Source organism: Taurulus bubalis (assembly GCF_910589615.1).
Source record: "Taurulus bubalis genome assembly, chromosome: 11".
NCBI lineage: Eukaryota > Metazoa > Chordata > Actinopteri > Perciformes > Cottidae > Taurulus > Taurulus bubalis.
In genome coordinates this window covers 26,423,901-26,445,091 of record NC_136599.1, presented here as the reverse complement: position 1 = coordinate 26,445,091, position 21,191 = coordinate 26,423,901, and the positions used below count along the sequence as shown (strand labels likewise).

General features: G+C 40.1%; 1 protein-coding gene across 2 annotated transcripts in view; it reads left to right on the top strand.

Annotated features, from left to right (window-relative positions):
* Positions 1 to 21,191, top strand: part of LOC306743747 (paired box protein Pax-7) — a gene marked incomplete at both ends in the record, with an annotated part of 61,020 nt that overhangs the window by 26,636 nt on the left and 13,193 nt on the right. For both annotated transcript variants that reach the window (XM_079226298.1, XM_079226297.1), the window contains 2 exons: positions 4,475 to 4,640; positions 5,548 to 5,747. In XM_079226298.1, the coding sequence (XP_079082424.1) occupies positions 4,475 to 4,640; positions 5,548 to 5,747 (366 nt within the window). The remainder of the gene's footprint in view (positions 1 to 4,474; positions 4,641 to 5,547; positions 5,748 to 21,191) is intronic.

Genomic DNA, 21,191 nt, shown 5'->3' with positions numbered 1-21,191 from the left:
CTTCAACCACCTTCTTGAAAAGGTCGTTGTTGAGATATTTGCATTTATCCGAAACCTTTTGATATCCAAGTCCTTCATGATGCTTAAAAGTAGGTGTGTTTCTCCTTTTCTGTTTTGCATCCATCACTACTCCAGCTTTGCAAACTATTGGCCAGAGTTGGTCGTAAACAGGAAAGAGGGTTAGGGTTAGTGTTAGGGGTTACGGTTTTGGTTTTGGTTACGGTTAGTGTTGCAAAGAACATTAAAAAACCGAGAATATTGAGACTGATATTCTGAATGCACTGTATAAATGTCCAAAGAATCCTCATAAAGCCTGATTAATATCTGCATGTCCTACATGTTTTATTCGGGAAGTGCTCCATTCAGAATGAAGTCTAATTCTGAATATCCAAATAGAATATGATGTATACATGAGCCATATAAAATGCAGAACATTGACATATTGGGAAAAATGAGTGTGCATGTAAACGTAGTCACTGTCATCCTCCTTAAAGCTCCAACTGAGCTATTGAGTATTCAGAATGTTTCAACACTCATGTGTTCATGTGTTTCCTGTTATTTGTCTGTATTACAGAATACAGTTTTACTTTTTATAGGCTGCCAGATATATGTAGCAAAATTAAAAATACATAATTAGCCAACTATAAGAAGCTTTTTAATAATTGAGTGTACATTACTATTCAAGTAGACTCCGAATGATTTTAAAATGATGTGTAACACATAGTAGTTTGAGGGGCATGTGTCAGTAATCTTTGGCTTATGTTATGCCAGTGACAGGTGACGCAGCTGTCTCCTCGATAGAATGCAGATATTTGATGGAATTCGTTCCCCTGTCAACAAACCTAATAGCAGGTGTGGTAGCAAAAGCAAAAAAAAATGAAGACAACGTGGTTGTATAAAGGTTTTAAAATAGAAGGATGAAAGAGGCTTTTACTGAAGAAATAATTGTGCACACATTCAACAGAAAGAGGTGTGTCAATCAAAATGACGTGTGTGTTTGTATAGTTCCATAGAGAGAGCTTCACCAAACATAGTGTCCTAACATTAAAGGCACCTCAACACAGATTTACTGGTGTTATTTATTATTGATTAATCCGTATTATTTATTGTATGAAATAATAAAAACATGTCCATCCCCATTACAGTCCAATTATTTTCTGATGATTGATAATCAATCAGTCCAATCATTGTTTCTGCTCTCCTCCAGAACCAAAGACATAAAGGAGGTGGTGAGCGGTGACATTCTGTTGAGTTGATCTGTCAGTCTCCACTTCTTCTGCTCCTCTTGCAGTAGTACCTCAAGGGGACAACACCTGTTCTAATTATTTGAGTCTCCTCTACAGAAATAGCAGTCCAAATGGTCTTCTCCACTTGAAAGGCATGTTTCCATTTGCTCCAAATGAAAAAGGAGGATTCCTGGAGAAAATGGGCGGGTTGAAAGCTGGAGGCAATACATAGATTCCTGCCACTGTTCTGAATGTGTGTGTGTGTGTGTGTGTGTGTGTGTGTGTGTGTGTGTGTGTGTGTGTGTGTGTGTGTGTGTGTGTGTGTGTGTGTGTGTGTGTGTGTGTGTGTGGCATGTGACTGGTATGCTATGGTTTGGTTCAAATGAAAGAGACAGGCTGTTACCTGCCCTGAGCTTCAGTCTTTCTGTTGGCTTAAATTAAGAACTGGGAAATGAGTGCCCTGCTGAGTTGAAAAAGAAGACAGTCTAGCTTTTGGCAATACACACCCCTTTGTCATTTCACAATCTGCCTGATTTGGCTCCCTTTACTGGACTGGGGAGTGTGTGTGTGTGTGTGTGTGTGTGTGTGTGTGTGTGTGTGTGTGTGTGTGTGTGTGTGTGTGTGTGTGTGTGTGTGTGTGTGGTAGACATGTCCTCATGTTTGACATTCTTTTCTTCTTCTTTTGAAACCAGTACACTGCACAGCAAATGTTTTGGGTTTGTCTTTTTATGTATTTTTTTCAGGTGGTCAGCTATGATCATCTAGCCAGGTAATCATCTCATCTCTGTAAAACCATACAGCACTGATTCAACTACTGCTGGTTGGACTTGAGTTTGTATTACATGCATGTGTACTTTTAGGTTGCCTTCAGTTGTTGCCTTGACTTCACTAGAACAACTCAAACAGCAGCTGTACTATGGACTTGTTTGGCTTGGGTTTAGCCCATTGGCGTTATCGTAATTGGGGTATTCTAATGCTCTTACAGTAAAGGCAGTGGAAGTTGATGGTCCTGAGACAAAAGATGATTTTTGGTGACCACAACTATATTGATCCTTTTCCCAATATCACTCACACTAAATGCATTATGTAATAACACAAAAACTAACAGAGCTTTTTAAAATTCCTTTGTTAAACTTAGGGAGAGAATACTTTATATGTACATGTAATGAGTCAATGGTGTTTGGTCAAAGAACCTGTGACTTCAAGTTTAATTCATCACATTTATTCCTACAGTACATATCTAAGGCTACTACACTATGCTTAAGATATGGTTCAGGTTTGCCACTAAGAAATTGTTCAAGTGAGGTTTTTTTATTTTTTATTATGCTATACATCAGGGGTGCCCAATACGTCGATCGCGATCTACCAGTCGATCACGGAGGTAGTGCGGGTAGATCGCATGCCATTTAAAAAAAAATAATAAAAAACTTTAGCGACAAAACCCAGCTCCCAGTGTGCAAATTAATGTCAATCACTACGGAAGCTGCGCCCGCAATGGTTGGCCGCTTGAATGGATGTATTGCCAAGTACAGGGAGATGTTTTCCCCGACTTCCTTAATTACCACTGCATAATACACCAACAAGCATTATGCGCTACAACGCTAAACATGAAAGAGATCACGGATGTGGCAACAAAGATCGTCTAATCGAGCGAGAGCTCTTCAAAGACGGATGTTCCGTGCGCATCTGGAGAAGGACTGCAGCCACTCTGACCTCCTGCTGCACACTGATGAGAGACGGCTTATAGAGCTCTGTCCGGAGATACAGGAGTTTCTCCATGTTGTTAAACATGCAGAATACAACCAACTAAGAGCATGTCAATATGCTCACGTTTCTGAATTACAATTTAAAACGTGTGTCAATTGTGTGTTCCCCTGAAGGAGGGAGCAGCAAGACGTGGGACTGTAATGAGTCATTTTGATTTACTTTTAAACCCTTGCGCTTTTATTATCGGGTAGGATGGACAATTTTTTTAAACTTTTGGACTTTGAATGGCACTTGCAGCCCAGTTATTCTTTAGTTATTTTGCACTTTCAGAGGCTTGATTGCTATGTTGAGTTACCTTTAAAGCTTTATTTGTACTTTTTCTTTACTTTTAAAGCATATTTGCACTTTAATTTGTATTACTATTTAATTTATTTGTTATGATGATGTTCTGATGTTCAGATCTTGTTACTCAAATACATTTGAAGTTCAAATTCCAACATTTTGAGTTACTATTCTTAATTTGCTATGGGAAATAGTCATTAGATTAGTCGATTAATCGAAAAAATAGTCGATAGATTAGTCGTTTATGAAAATAATCGTTAGTTGCAGCCCTAGAGTCAGCCTTTTCCCACATGAAAAAGATTAAGTCCAAACACCGTTCCACCATGACTGATGACCCTTTGGTCTGCCTGACGCTGACTACCAGCAGCTACTGTCCGGACTATGCAGCCCTGCTGGTTCCATGCAGTGAAGTCATCAGAGCAAAATGTAATGACCAAAAATGTACAAAATTGTATTGTGTCATAAGGGTTCATGCAGTTATGCAAGGTACACCAATATTGTAAATATAAAGTATACTCTGTATATTCATACATTAATAATGCTTTATATAGATATAAGCATTATTAATGTAGGTAGATCTTTTTGACTTGGACATTTTAAAAGTAGCTTGTGAGCCAAAAACGTGTGGGCACCCCTGCTATACATAAATAGGCCAATGTAAATAATACATCTGATATTGGACTCAAATGCGGGTCCCTGTCTGAAAGTCAGACACAATTAAACTACATTTGAGTTTCCAAAAATAAGGGGATTCCTCTCTATCAAATGTAAAACTAAGTGTGTTTGTTGCTTTGATCAGTCATGTGTGAAATGTTTACTGTAGCTGTAGATACACACACACACTCCATTGACCTCCATGCCAACAATCACTCACCTTTTTTTAGTTTTTACCATTTGGTGGAAATTCAGAATTCCTCATTTGATTCTTCTGATGTAGTAAAACTGAAACAACTATGATGATTATAGCTACTGAAATACAGCCAAACATATTTTTTGTTTGCTGTCCTCCAGTGGTTCCTTTAAAAGAGCACATATTGTGTGCATCCAACCACACTGTGACTGTGACTGTGACACAACTTCAGCTGCCAGTTAAATTCTAATGAATTAAAATGAAACAGAAAATCCCACTCTGAGTCTGAGATAAAGTTGAAAGACTAATAAAACAGATTTATTTTGTTTTTTGCTCTTTTTCTTTTCAGGTTTGGTTCAGTAATCGAAGGGCCAGGTGGCGAAAACAAGCAGGAGCTAATCAGCTAGCGGCTTTCAACCACCTGTTGCCGGGTGGATTCCCTCCCACAGGGATGCCAACACTTCCTACATACCAGCTGCCAGAGTCCAGTTACCCATCCAACACTCTGTCCCAAGGTAGAGAAGACAACATTGTAGATGGGTGACAGATGATAGTGATGCAGTGTCTTGAGTGAGAGTGATCGTCGATCCACTAGAAGGATCAGTGCTGCTCGTCATAGATTCTCCAGGAGTTTGGAACTCTACTGGAGCAATGAACAGCATTCTTCCAAAACCAAAAAATCCCCCATTTGTTTTGGTGTTAGGGGATGGTGGTAGTGGAGGGCACTGTTTAACATGTGGCTCCACAATCTCACATCTCCAAAATCTTTTGATAATTTTAAAATCATCATAGTTTACACTTGTCATAATTATTTGCACTTTGTTGGAGATAACACTTTGTTTGAGATAACTCAAACTCGAAACAAACAAGTACACAATACAGAAATGCACAAACAACATAATTTAAACCTACTGAATGGTCGGATGACTGGTGAAGGTCATACTAGTATATGATATAATTGTCTCACTCATCAAACCACTCGGTGAGCCCTGTTCACCTGTGTGGTTCCCTTTACTCACCTATGTTTACTTTGTAAATTAGTTGTACTTTGTAATACTCTGCAGTGTTTTACATGCCCTTTCTTTCTGTGACGTTAGAAACTCCATACTCTGTTGAAAAACCTTGATTGTCAGGTAGCACCTGTTTGGGTTGAGAATGTCATTTCCATCTTAAATCGGAAGACAAGTAAACATGTTGCAAATCAAGATGCTAGGTCCCCTTCGCACCTGAAAACAATGCTGTCATCTGCTGCCGTTCATCGATATATCCTGGTTGTGTTTAGCACACAGACTGGTAGCAAGGAGAAACTGCTAGCCTAATAGATCTGTGTTATTTCACCCAACAACAGACTGGGGAATGAAGGTTTTGACCAGTGTATCTTTACGTGCTCAGCTATGTGCTGTGCTGTGTTTCTCCCTTCAGACGGCGGTGGTACAGTTCACCGTCCCCAGCCGTTGCCTCCGTCCACCATGCACCAGAGCGGTCTGTCCAGCACTGACAATAGCTCTGGCTACGGTCTGGCCTCGAACCGCCACGGCTTCTCCAGCTACTCTGACTCCTTTATGAGCTCTGCAGCACCTAGCAACCACGTTAACCCTGTCAGCAACGGACTCTCCCCACAGGTAAGACCTGCAGGACTACTATGATACTTAAGCATGAGGATGTATAATATTAACTCAGTGAATCAAGTAAAGTAGATAGAACTAAACTTCAACCTCACCAGTGCTGGGCAATCATGCATAATTGTTGCGCTGACATCTTGGTGGGCCACCTTGCAGAGAGTTGGTTTGACAATTCATACTATAGGTTCATCTTTGTGCATTCAGTGATGTGTCTCCCGGCCCTCAGCACATGGGCTGAGGGTGGGAAGAGGTGGCTAGCCTCCACATGAAGAAGAATTTTGTTTGCAATTCTTTCTCCAAAATCAATGCTTCAAAGGGTAGGCTGGTTGTTACCTTGTCACAAGATCATGTGAGAATCGCGGGGACACATATGACAGAAAAATCCTTCTTATCAGGCTAATGATAAGTAATGCATTTGTGTCTGGTAAGCTAGAGCACAGACTAATCGGCCTCCTCTGAGGAGCTACTGGCAGCTACGAGTGCTGTGCGACCTCACAGACTGTTGGCTCAAAACAACAATGGCAGCTCCTAAAAAGGTTAGCATAGACTAGAGGCTGGTCTAATGAATTATAGTTGATATCCAAGAACCATATCCTGTAGTCCTTCTGTTTGTGTTTCACATTTGGTTTGTTACAAATGAGTGGATATTTTATGTGAACACAGAGTGACATTGACAGTGGTGAACTTGATTCCCTGAGTCAAATATGTTTAGCTTTTCACTGGACCAATTATACTTGGGTGGCTATATAGAGCTGAAAAAATGTATTGCAATCAACTTTCTGTAATTTACAGCATCCCATTTCATTTAGTATTCAATGGATCAGTTTACTGATTTTAGCCAAGTAAATTCTTGCAGTCGTGGATTGAGAGAAGTCCTGTTCAGGCTGCACCACTTTGGGCCGTTACTATTGGTTAACTAACCATTGTGAACCGTGCTTCTGCTGAGTAACGTTTGCTGTTACAGAGGTGTTAGGGTGCAGTCATAATTGTGGACACAATACCCGTTTGCTGAAGTGAAGTTAAAATAATACAGTCATTTATTATTGTATTCAAGTGTTAGTCATAATAGCTTGGATTTACATGGGTAAATGGTAAATGGGCTGTACTTGTACATCTCTTTACCACTCAAAGCTCTTTAACAGTACTTGTCATCATTCACCCTATCATACCCATTCATACACTGATGGGAGGAGCTACCAAGGTGCCACCTGCCCATCAGGACTAACTAACATTCACACATCGTAGGAACAGCTACAGGAGCATTTAACCTTATTGCAGATTCTTTTCATGAATTTGAAGGGAAATTTGTTTTTAATTGTAAGACTCAAGCTGGACATTCATACTGAACAGGACACTTTAAGGTTACAGACATTAGACTTATTCAGGATTTTAAGCTATTGTCTTTCAGGTACTGAAATGTCTTTAGCTCTCCTGTCCCTTGTTTCACCCATGGGCATTGGTAAACTCTTTGGCTGAAAATGACCCCTCAAAAAGGTATGATTTATCTGGGTCTCAAGTTAACCAATTTTACAGCAACAGAATATGAGGCAAAATGTTTTGCATTCTTGAATAAATAACTGGTTTACAATAACATCGATAATGTTGTTTATCTTTTGATTGTCTTTAGAAAAAATGCCTTAAAATCTGTAGAGTAAATTGTGGATAAAAACAATTTGTGAGGACAAATGCCCCAAATAAATGCAGCTTCAAGATGCACAGTGGTTAATAATTGTATTATTAACCACTTAAAAGGCTCAAACTATGTGGCACCTTGTTTAAAGTAATTATATTGAAGATTTTCATTTAAATACAGGTCTGTGCAAAGGTGCTACAATTCAACGTTAATATAGCAGAAAACAACTATTTGCAATGTAAAGATACAGTGACCCATGTTGTTGCCGCGGAAGTGTAGAGACCACCCTCCAGTTCCCCCCCAAGTAAACACTGTTACCTCTGTAAGCACTGTAGCTCTTGTTTGCACTGTTCGTGCTGTCTAGCTGCTGGCTCAGCGGGTTGCCATGTTGAGAGCCGTGTGGAGGTGAAAGATATGCTATTCACCAGTGGCGGGCCGTTCATTTTCTACCTAGGCCTTCTGTGCCGTCTGATATCGTATACATAAATAGGCACATGACGGGATTCTGCGTTATTAACGGACAATCAGGGTAGGAAATTTACATATTTTTTAGGGGGCAATTTTTGCCCCTACCGTCTGAAATTCAGGGGCATTTCAATAAAAATTGGGGGCACTTTTTGAAACTTGTGAAATAACATTTAACCTTTGTTCAAAATAATAAATATACTTATTTAGGCTTACAGTATATGAGCAATTGTCATCAAATGGCAACAATAAGACTATTAGGCAGTAGTCTACAGATTCGGAGTGTTTACAGTGTTTACAGAAAACATAACAATCAATCAATTGTATTCTTATTTCTTCGTGGTAATTCATTGTTATTACATTTTTTAAACAACTATTAACAATAATTTTCTTTCTTTTTTTATAATTCAAAATTATATTTATTGATTTGTTTTATTACCTTAATCACGTTGTGATTACCAGAAGTCCCACGATTCTATTTTATATATTGAGTATTGCGATTTATTCCCTTTTTTTCAACCGCAAATTGTCCTCTAAGGAAAACTTCGTCAACATATTGTATCTAAGAAGATCAAGTTTCATCTCACTTCAATCATTTTTATTGCAGCAAAATGTGATTGTCAAGCAGACAAAATGACCAACATGTCATCAATGTTGTCATTGAGCTGGATGCGCTGGAGAGGGGGCGGGGCTTATCTCTGTGCAGTTTTCATTTACGCCTTCCCCCATGGAAATAACCACTCTTTCTGCTTTATACTTGTTGTGGAAATCCCAAAAACATCGGAACGTCAAACGCCCTCGTGTCTGGGTTTATAATATTATCCGTAGCCACACAGCTAGGTGGATGTCACGCGAGGATGTGCGTCTGAAAGATGGCTGCTTCCAGCGCTGCTAGAGGACCAGCAGCCAGTTTGATGCTTTTTCTAACGTCTTTGAGCAGAGGCGTGTCCAAATGTTGTCCTGTGTGTTGCGCAACAGCTGTGAGAGCAGCGGCGCTACGAGTGACAGGAAGTCCAGACGGTTGATTTAAACGCGGACGGCGCATTTCTAATTTCTAAGTTCATTACATTTCTAAATTCATTAAATTATCATAATTATTATAGGAAATTATGGGGGCATTTTTTGCCCCTCTCCAAGTGATATCAGGGGCAAAATTATATTTCTTAGGGGCAGTTTTGCCCTTTGCCCTCGTGTATTTCCGACGCTGCGGACAATGCATGTAGTCCACATCAACAACCAGTCACATTTAGTTATAACAAAACATGACAAAACAATCCAACAAAACTGCGGCACTAAAACACTGCACACCCAAGAGCACGAGCCACGATCAGAAGGAACGATATTAACTACCGTAAAATTCGCCACCATGCTCACCCAAGTAGGTGCGATGGAAGATAGGCTGGTGGCGAGGGAACCCGTGCCTCTCCCATCACCTCCACAGCACTAGCCTCTCCGTGGAGAACCAAGCCGGGTGGCACCGTGGCAGGGTGAGAGGTGCCGCGGCACGAGTAGCAGCTGCTGAGCTCAAGTAAACAACACTGAAAATTCAGCACAAAAATAAAAAGTGTTGTCAGCGTTAGATGCAGCAGCTAGCTCCTGGGTAGCGGGACCAGCCACGGCTCGACGCCCGACGCCCGACATGGGCAGCAGCAACAGCGCCGTGGCTTGTTCATGGTTAAATACGACTGCAGATCTAAAAACAAAACAGTAGCACAAACAGCAGTTCACTCACCACATGCTATTCACTTGAAGACAAAGTCCATCCTCCTCTCTTTGTTAAACAGTTCAGTGGTTGTACAGTTTATCGGTACGCCTCAGTCCCAATACCAGGTCCTTCTCGATGGCCATGCACGCCAGTAAGGACACTCAAGCCGCCCGTTTTAGGGCTGAAAATGTCCACTCGACAGTGGCAGTCGATATTAGGATCGTCACTACCAAACAGGCCAAATCCGCCACCAAGTCCGTCTCTCCTCCTCCTTCAGCCATTTAGTGTTAAACAAATTACACCAAGCAAAACACTAATGTCATAACTTGTTTCAGCCTGAACTGTTCTTACTCCTACCTGCTAGCTCTGCTAGCAGCTAGGTAGATTTCTGTTGACACAAGTCACGCTGGCCCAGTGACCAATCACAGTGCATGTTATTGCTGACGCCACCTCGCAGGCGCTGGCACGTCAAAGAATTTGCCCAGCATGTCAAACTAAAGATCTGACTGGTTGAAGACTATGACAATCACGACAATGTCGCCATGTACTTTTATCTGCAATGGCCAGCTTGAAGCCGCTCTGCTTCCATAGAGGGGAAATCTGACGGAATAAAAGCTCTCCTTAAAAGAAGCTGCAATGGAAGCAGCACTGCAGGCTGGAAGCAGAGCAACAGAGGAAGACAGGAGCTGTACAATGAGAAAATAAGCTAATAGGGAAGCATAATTATAATGCATGTAGTGTATTTGTAAAAAACAATTAAATTATAAAATAGCTATAACTTTGTGATTCTGACGGCCCACATTCACAGAATATCTTGGTGTAATAGTGGGCCCGTTTGCTTTCTTGAAGAATTACCGGGGTGGCTGTGGCTCGATCCCCAGCTCCTCTGTGTCAAAGTGTTTATTAGATACAGAACCCCAAGGTTCTCCCAAATTGGTGAGTGAGTGTGCTTCAATGAGCATTAGCTTAAATCCTAATGGGCAGATTGGACCCTGCATCGCAGCCTCGGCCATTAGTGTATGATTATGTGTGAATGGGTGAATTTTGACATGTCGTCAGAGAAACTTCTGCATTTACCATTTATCAGCAGCTTAGACCAAAAACAGCACAAACGACATAAGTGGCTGTGTTGGGCTGTGTTGTGTGCATGTATATTCTGGTACAGGTTAGACTATGAAATATGATACAACAGTAAGTTGCTGGATGATTTAGCTTTGAATTGACTAGACGCAAAATGTCCCTCTCCACCATTGCAAACCTGGTTGCTAGGTCTGAATTTAAAAATAGTAGAGTTTTTTCACGAAATGGTCATTGTGTCATTGTTGTATTCCTTCAAATCCCTTATCAGGTAAATGATTAAAATACCAATGATTTGACATTAAGTAAAGCTATTTTTAAACATTGCATAAACAACTGGATACCTCACAACTTTCTCCAACTTAACAGTGACAAGACAGAAATCATTGTCATTGGTGCTAAGCCTCTGCAGCAGGAAATATGCTCCCATTTAGCCTCTTTCTCACCGAATAGGGCAACACAGGACATAACTCATTGTCGTCACTGATTCTAACCTAACATTTCCAGAGCCATTTTATCAACATCACAAACATTGCCTTTTAAAAGTTGATGAATATATCCAGATTGAGAGGCTTCTTGTTTTAGGTATGGGGCAGCGGTGGCTCAGGATATAGGCCATTAATCTAAATTGCTCCTGATAGTCAGGCCTGCCCAATGCATGATAGCTCGCTGCCATCGGTGTGCGATTGTGTGTGTGAATGGATGAATGAGAGGCAAAGAGAGGCTGTTTTCCAATCTCTGAATTGGCTACCAATTAGTTCCACAATTTATTACAGCATTTTCCACCTTGCTCCACAGTAACTTTCTGACCCACTTATGTGAACCGATCAGACCAGGGGCCTGTACTATCAAGTTAGTTCGAGATACCGAGAATATCTTAAAGTTATCCGGCTTAACTAACCTTAACCATGATCCTGCTAAGTGGGCAAAGATGGTTATCAACTCGGTAAATCAAGTGCCTGTTTGCAGCCTCTGACCAATCACAACCATGAACAAGCCTGCTGTCACTTTTTACAAATAAAGAGAAAACTATAATATGAGAGAAATACGTAGACAGTTTAAACTGACAAACGAAGAAAGGACAGCTGGAGAAAAATCACCGACTGTGTGAATGTGTAAATGAACAGATCTGTTCATAGAACACGATAGATCTGACTATAATTACATGAGTTTAGTCTGTTTAGTTCATATGTTGCTTAATTGTATTCTTAGTCTTGGTGTGAAAAGGACTTAAATATAAAAAATAAATATAAAAACGTAATTCAAAGCAGTAGGAAGGTTTCCTCCATCCATCCATTATCATCCTGATAAGGAGGTCGGGTCTCGGTGGCAGCAGGCCCAGCAGGCTGACCCAGGCTTCCCTCTCACCCTCAACACTTTTCAGCTCATTCTGGGGGACCCCCAGGTGTTCCCAGGCCAGCCGGGAGATATAATCCCTCCAGCGTGTCCTGGGTCAGCGTGTCCTGGGTCAGCGTGTCCTGGGTCTTCCGCGGGGTCTCCGACCAGTTGGACGTGCCTGAAAAAAGTGGGAGGAAGGTTTCCTTTCATAATTTGCTTTTAAATTGCTTTTAGTCTGAATTATGGCTTTAACTTCTTCTTACTTGTGGAATATTATCCAAGAATCCACATACTGAGCATTGATTGGTCAGTAGGCGGAGCTTTTATACAAGAGCAGGTTAGGCGTTCAGCATAAGTAACCATGGCGATACACTCCGGTAAATAGTGAACCTCTGTCGTAGGACGGAAAATCCAGAGGTAGCCTGAAGTTACCTCACTAACCCTTAATCCTGCTTTGCAGTACAGGCCTCTGTAGGTCTTCTGGCTTCGGTCTTCTTGTTCTGAGGGTTAAATCAAAGCAGCAGCTTTTTTGGTCCCAGCTGGAATATCTTGCCATATTGTATGAGATGATCAATATCAACATTATGTTCTTTTGTGCATTTGAGTAGTTTTCTTTCATTCGTTTCAAAGGGTCTGTGGAAGTACATGCATAATGGATGATTTTGACCTCACTATATACCCCCAATGCTTTTGTCATGCAAAAATTGTAGACTGAACATTACGGACCATTGTCAATGAGGGGCATATACAGCACTTTAAAGAATAATTTAATATAAATGATATTGTCTGCCGATAGGTTTGTGTTTTGATGAAGTGTGTGACTGCAGTGTCATGAATCTTCACTTTAAATCCCTCATTGCTAGATGTTAACACAGCCTGTCTCATTTACAAAGAGTTGGCAGCAGTCAATGTGTTTGTGTGTCCACACCAACAGTAGTGGAGTATTGGAGGGAAGGATTGCATGTGTTATCCCGTCTTGGTCTCTTGAACAATAGCCATTCCAAATGAGACTTTTTGTGCTCAGGAGGGATTGTTTTCTGTGGTAAAATAGACAACTGACTCATATCAATACACATCACTGGCAGAAGAAGATGCAATTAGCCACAAACACAGAGCAGTGCAGAACACCCCAAGCAACAAGATCCTCCCAACAGGCAGATTAGATTTGGAGAAAAGAAATGAAGGAAAACGACTATCAAAATTGTGCACCATTAGTATATATATATATATATATATATATATATATATATATATATATATATATATATATATATATACATAGTACATATTATTATTATTATATATATAGTACATATTAGTATATATATATATATATATTTATATATATAGTACTAAGTACTAGATATAAATTATGCACAATTTGGATAGTAGTTTTCCTTTATTTCCTTTATTATTATGTTTATTATTATGTTTGCAAAGAGTTTTTACTTCTCCCATTGTTGCGATACTCCAAATATATATATATATATATATATATATATATATATATATATATATATATATATATATATATACAACAGTATATATTTTTTTATTTTATACTGTGTACTACCTTTAAAAATTAAATACAATCTTATTACCATTCATCATATGTTGCAGTTTCTAATTTCCTGCTGTTGATTTATTTTAAAGAGTAAAAACTGACTTTCATGGCTATATCCTCCTGTACAGATGTCAGGCATTTTTATGAGCTGAAGGCGAGACTATTTTTACCATCCACTGTTCTATGTTTGGACAGCGCACCAACATATGAGTTGGCTGTGGAAGGAATCCCATCAAATTTAAGTCAAAACAGCTCCAGTCAATTCATTTGATTGAAATAGTATTCATTCATGACATGAAATGCATCTTCAGTGAATGCTGCTGCATTCTGTGTTTATTGCACTCTCAGTCTTTCCTGAATGGCTCCGAGTCTCAGCTGAAGCTTTTCCATTATGGGTTCACTGCCATTGACCCTTTCATCATGCTCCCAGGCATTTACATGAGATAACAATGTCGGATGAATTTCCTAAGATCGCACTTCAAAATTACAGGAAGACCATATGCCGTACGTCTGACAGGCAATAATTCAATTTGAAACAGCTATATTGCATTTGAAATGTAATTCACACACGCCATTTCTGCATCTCCTCCTCTCAAATTGAATGGGAAAGAATTAGAGGCTGACTTTCATGTGGAGATGGAGTGTGCAGCCAATTCCAAGTCTTATTGACAGAAAGACAAAATGACAGTATGATATTCCATCCCTATGTTGGCCCTGTAAATAGAAACCCTTTTCACAGCTTCACCATCAGAGTTGTTACAACCCCCCTCTACCCTAAGAAAGCCTAAAAAAATAAAGCTTTTTTTTTTTTCAGCGATACTTTTTGACAAATTCCCATGAATCTATTTTGCTTCAGAGCCCTCTAAGTGGTAAGGAGTTTTTTTTCTTCTTCAATGAGACAGTCAGTACGCTGGACCACTAATCTGTTTTTGTCAGGTCAGACAACTTAGTGACTTGCCAATGAAGATGAAACTATTACTTCCCACAGTGACCCCAACACATCACACGAGTAAAGAAGAACACATTTCTCCTCTTGCGTTCTAATTTCTTCTCCGGTTTGTTGTGAGAGGAAGATTTAGCCTGCTTTGGAATGGTGGAGTTTTCTAGCTTGCTATTTGATGTCAGGGTGAGAGAGAGAGAGAGAGAGAGAGAGAGAGAGAGAGAGAGAGAGAGAGAGAGAGAGAGAGGGCGGGCAGGCAAGTAAGGATAGAACAGAGTGGGTTTCAGTGTTGGGGGATCAGAGCTGCTTTGGTTCTCCAGCTCTGTCTCTTTGATCCATATCCCCAGGCCTGCCTGCCTCGCTAACTCAGGCCTCTGCCCGTGATTCCTGACAACTGTCGGCCTGAGATAAGGAGGCAGGGTGGGGGAGGCGGGGGGGGCTCTTCAACCCCCCCCCCCCACACACACACACCCTCCATGCGCCCCCTTCACACTGCACCACTATCACATACACTGCCATTAACATTAACAACAACCTATTTCAAAATGAGGAAATGTGTTGAATTATACTCAAGAAGCTTGAGTAGAGAGGGGATACAAATATAAGACTCTCTATTCATTTGCCCTTCTTCCTGCAGCCCCCCAGTTCAGTGTGTTGACATGGCTTTTTGCACCTGAATGTCAATGAGTGTGGTGCCTAATATTAGTCTCAGCTGCTATTAAAATTTGCAATACTAAGCTCTTTGACTGGGCATGCTGTCAACTGGCACGCTCCCATGTCAACAAATCAAAAAGGATGAGCACATATATTTACATCATTCCCATAATGAGGAATAGAGTGGGGGCAGGGGGGTAGATGTTAATTAGAAATCGCCTGAAAAACAGATGCTGCTTCAGTTTGGCAAGAAGCAAAGCAAGGAGCTATATAGCAAATAAATAAATAAAAGACAAGACCTACTCAAGAAAGCTGCCAGAAAGCTGAGGAATTTAAATCATACCCAGTGATGGAATGTTTGTAGGATATATATTTTTTCTTTATTTATCACTCAGAGTGTTCTCTCTCCTCTCCTCCTCCCTCAGTGGAAACTAAACAGAGCCCAGGGTGCTGTCTGACTGAAGGAGTAGGTAGAAAAGTGTTAAGCCCCTTTAGTTCCTGTGGTTTGAATGAAATGTAGGCGTTGACTGGCTGCAGCGCACTACAACCTGGAACTCACATCTGCTGTTTTAATTATGTGATCAATTTTTACAAACACCTGTGCCATTGCCACAGTGAATACTTACTGTTTTGATTGAGGGTGTGTGTTATTTCGACATTTTTACATTCACATAAAAAAAGCGAAAAAAAGAACTGCAGTCAGATTGACAGATTAAGATTTAATAAGCAAAATAAGATGAACTAAACAGAACAAAGCCGGGAACATGAGGCTGTGTTTCCTTTGCTGACCTATTATGAGATCTATTTTACAGTTGTGTTATTATATACCGTTATATGTTATTATATATTTCAAAGCAAGTATTCCCTACTGCACTGTCTACCTGTAGGCATGTTACTGTGCATTCAGGACCTAGCCATCTCTGTTTATTTAAATGTCATTATGGTGAGGAGGATCTGATAAAAACACTGTCAGCAGCTGTTTGACCTGACATCCCTCAATAGGCTTCCCCTGCTTGAGAAAACAGCTTCTGTCTGCTTCCATCCTCTGACTCAAGCCCAGCCTGTTGGCCAGAAATCAATAACGGTCACCATTAGGTTTTGAAGTTGGTGCAGGGTAGAAATGCAGTGGGTAGTGAGAGTCAGTATACATAGGCTCAGTTCGAGGCCTTGCAGGAGTGGGAGCTACACATTGTTAGGAAATAGCCAATATTGGATGTAATGATGCACGTATGGTTACCTGTAAAATGTGTATGAACAGTTACTGAAAGTGAGGCATGCAGTGAAACATTTTGCAGCAGTGGTTGAGTCTGATCATTTTGAGAACTGACTACAATATCTTAACAACAGTCAAAAAACACACACAAACAAACAAAGACAAAATGTTTTTACGGTTATGATATAGTTAATGGCGGTGTAATATTCAAACAAAGGTCTCATAAAAGCCCAGGTAAAATCACAAAGGTAATGGTAATGTATTGATACATTTCCGCAGCACTAATTCCCTCAGTACGACAATATGAAGTCTGGAGGATGCCACTGGAATAATTATAAATTCTTAGGGCGACTGTGGTAGAGCATAGTCGTTCTTCAATCAGAGAATTCATAATGTATCGACCCTTGCCTTGAGCAAGACACTTAACCCTAAATTGTTCCCACATGCTGTTCCTGCAGTGTATGACTGTCAGTTAGTCCTTTTGGGCAGGTGGCACCTTACATGGTAGTCCCTGCCATCACTATGTGAATGGGTGAATGATGACATTAAAGCGCTTTGAGTCGTCGGATGACGAGAAAAGATCTATACAAGCACAGTCCATTTATCATATTTAATCACAATCAGAGAATACATTGACCAATTAAAAAAGGAAAAGCTATTATAACATCACAACAATTATTATAACAATTTAATATGTCACATGATATATATTTAGACAGCTTTCTTTAATGTGTAATTAAAGCAAGATGTGTAAACCGTGTCCTGCCTAAACGCTCGTTCCAGATGAGCTCTGCGCAGAATCGATCGGCGGCGATCGGTGCACAATGCATGCTGGTTAGATTTGTGTCCGACTTGGTCCCGACTTGCTCTGACGTCATGCACACGTGGTCAACAATACTCTCCGCCGCCGATTTTAGACTCAGGCGCCGCAGCGGCTCTCCACCAACTGCGTGGCCCAGTGCATGATGGGAAATGCCTGGCTGTCGCCACATCAGAGAACTGATTGGCTCTTAGATCTGACAGCAAACACCACGTGTTGTAGAAAATCCTTATTTTATCTATAGTTGTAATATTTAACGCTGGATTGTTGACAATTAGTCTCATGTTTAATCTGAAAACATATATTGTGTGGTTGTTATTACAAAATATTATTTATACAACACATCAAAACCAGTAGTAATGTATTTCACAGGCAGATATAAAAATAACAAAGGATGCAGCTACACACACATTTCTACATAAATATATAGTTATAAACACATATGAACAAATCCAAACGTGATCTGTAAACTACAAGTAGCCAAAAGTTCGGAACTAACAGGAAGTCATTTTTTCTGTGACTTCCTGTGTGTACTTTGAAGGCAGCTGACAACTGTCCGACTTGACCACAGTTTATTGTCAACACCTCCTGCTGCTGCCGCTGCTGTCGTCTGGATTCCAGGCGAGAAGCAGCTCTAACGATAGAGCCTAATGATTGAAGTCCAAACCAGGAGAAGAAGCAGAGCTCTGATTGGCCAGCTGTTTGATTACGACAGGGGCCTGGCCAACCTTCTTGCTCTGTGGGCTGAACTTTATCTATGGAAGTAATACAATTAAAAGTGAATACATTCTTAGTCAAACGGTTTTTAAAGGCATCACTTTGGTGCAAATGTATACATTTTTATTATAATAGCTTTTTTAATTGATTAATTTGTCAGATGAGTATAATTATATATGGTAAAGTCTATAATTTCTGTGATGATACATTAGGAACTAATTTTAAGAGTCATGCCATTCATCACTCACCTGCACTGAGTTTATTTTCTTAACAGATCTACTGTTTTCATTCTCTTACTAACTATGGCATATCTACTTTTCACTCTGGTAAAGTAACTGTTTCCCATCTCAATGTTTGACACGAACTTCAAGTTTGTGTAAGCACACATGGATAGGGTTACATCCGTACAATTACGTTTCCGTTTTCATTTTCGTTTTAGTGAAAAAAAGCAAGTTATATTTTTCAAATGTAGTTATAAGGCTACCCATAGGTCTTGCTCTGTATCCCTCACTAACACATCACATTTGCTTTAAAAATGATCAGTTACAAATCAAAGTTTTACTACATTATGGGTCAAGAATTAGGTCAACGCTACTCGTCTGTTCTTCTCTCATCACAGCTCTGATGATGGCAACTCCGTGTCGTAGTTGAGAGCACTTTTCGTTTACAGTTTCTTCGTAAACTCCACAATAGTTATGCAGAACAACATAAGCAAAAGGAAAATCCTCTGTAGGGCTGATAAGACATAAAGCGCTCCAAAAATAGCTTGCCTCTTGCACATGTAGGTAGTAGGAGAATTATGAAATGCAGAATTGAGCTGCATAGCAAACTGCTAGCATAGACAACAAAATCAGCAATGCCTGTAATCCGTAATCCATGTTTAATTAACCACCAGTAGTCGATCACTAATCAAGGGTGATGTTGTTTATTTTCAAGTAGTGAACCTGGGTGCCTGTGTCATTGTTTTCAGCGCCTCCATACAGTCACACACCAAAGTCACTTGTCTCTAGGCTGGTCTCATTTCCTCAGATAAAATGAATGAAATATGATATTTCAGTTTGATCAGGTTCTGAATGCACTTGTTTTTTAATGAAAGCTCTGCATATTTATATATTTAAGACATTGAATTTGATTTCTCTTTTCATCACTGATGAAGTTGGGATTTTCAGGATTACGACCTCTGACAAAATACACATCTGCTTACAGTAAAATAGCAATAGATGATCACATAAGAACCTCTGATTGCATCAGATATTCTGCATCCTACTTTGACATGCTCAGTGTGCTTTGCAATTACTGTACAACTTAAAATTGCATGGAATAGCTGTATTTGCCCACAACAGAAGCTCAACCTGACACTGTGAGGTAAATCATAATGAAGCAAATTATGACTGATATTCAAATATTATACGGTTATGTAGTGTAGTTAACACAACACCAAGAATGAGTGTTGTCTGTTCTTTCTCCCTTGACCACCTCACCTCCTTAACGCTCTTTATCCAATCAGATCTCACCTCTGTTTCTGTCTATGTGTCTCTCTCTTCTCTCTCTCCGCCGGTTAAACACATGGTGACGGCCAGCTAACTTTTATAATGTGATTCCTCACAGAGACAGCAAAGCACCCTGGGTGCGCGCCGAACAGCATCCCGTCATGTGCGTATTTATGTATACGATATCAGACAGCAGGCCTAGGTAGGAAATGCACGGCCCGCCATTGACATACAGCCAATCCTTATTCTGTCTTTACAGAATATCTCAAATTAATTATGTATCTACAATAGCTCAGATTTTTGCTTATTAACTCTTACTGTAGGTTTGGTCAATTTCTGGTCAGGTTGATCTTGTGTAAGTAGCAAACGTGTAGATACAGTTTAATTGCTTAAATCTGGCAGGCGGCTGGAAAACCAAACAATCACATTAAACATGTATTACTGTTCACTACATTATACACTGTACCCTCAATCTGGTATGTATTGTATATTACCCCAGTTAATAATTCAATTCAGTTTATTTTATTTTGTATAGCCCAACATCAAAAAATAAAAATGTGCCTGCAGAAGGCAGCTTCAGAAGAGCGACAGAGGAGGATGGACAGAAGCAATAGATGTCATGTGACCAGAATGACCAATGTAAAAGTGTAACAGCACAATTCAATGAATATGACAGAAATTATTCACATAATGAGTAGTAGGCATGGACCACGATCCAGATAAGAATGACTTGCTCCTGAATTGACGTGTAAAACTTCAGGTATATCTTAAGGCCTCAGCATTGTTCAAACAAAGCTTCTTGAATTGTTGAACAGTGTTGAACATGTTTTGCTAATAGATAGATGTGCTTGGAGGGCCCATTGTATGTGTACCATTGGAAGCACAAGTCCTTGACTACCAAAAAAAAAAACTGCTGCCGCTTCGCTCTCATGAGGTTATCGTGGCCCACGTGTTCAGGACCGGCTCTTCTGGAACGAGCCGTTAGCTTCCACATCTCTGTGGGGCGGGGCTCAGCAAAGGATGGATGGGTGCTCCAGCATATATGGCCACAAAATAAGAGGTCTGTCTGGGAGGGAATAGCAGTTAGAGAATGCTGTCAGTTAAAAAACTAAACAAAATAAAGACCAGCAATTGGATCATCAGTTCCAGTTAGTACAGTTAATATTTTGCATTGGTATCTTGGATGGCCAATCAAATTGTAGGGGTGGCACTGGTAAGGTTATCGTATTCAGTGTAAATTAAGAACACTGCAGTTAGACTGGTATAACATCCAAAAGAATGGTTAAAACCAGAAAAATATTTCCTAGGTTGTAAAAAAACTCAACGTGGATGTCTCCATTGATAGAACTGAGCTTATTCATGTTGAGAAAATGTGTGCTGCTGTGTAAATATTTTGACGCCACTGGAAACCTTGTGGATATTGTCTCACTGAAATGCTTGCTGGGAATGTCTAAGAAGCCCTAGCATTAGCTCCTGGCTACAGTATCTGTAAGTGATACTGCTATCAGTAGGCTGCAGCCTCAAAAGCAGACTGAGCTTAGGAACTAACAAAGAAGTGAGTTTCCTCTGACATGAGCACAAACAAAACAAAGCTTCATTAGAACAGCTGAGGACATTCAAATTATATAAAAGGCAACTTCTTTGTTTGAAATGTTGATTCATCTGAAAGATGGATATGCATCACATGTATTCATTTACACTTCAGTCCTTCATTTACTGCTACTAGCTGCTTCTTAGAAGTTGAAAGATTATTAATCATGCACTGTATGTGTCTGCCCTGTCTGCTGATACTCTGCTCTCAGAAGTCTTTTTGTGGACTGTGTAAGTG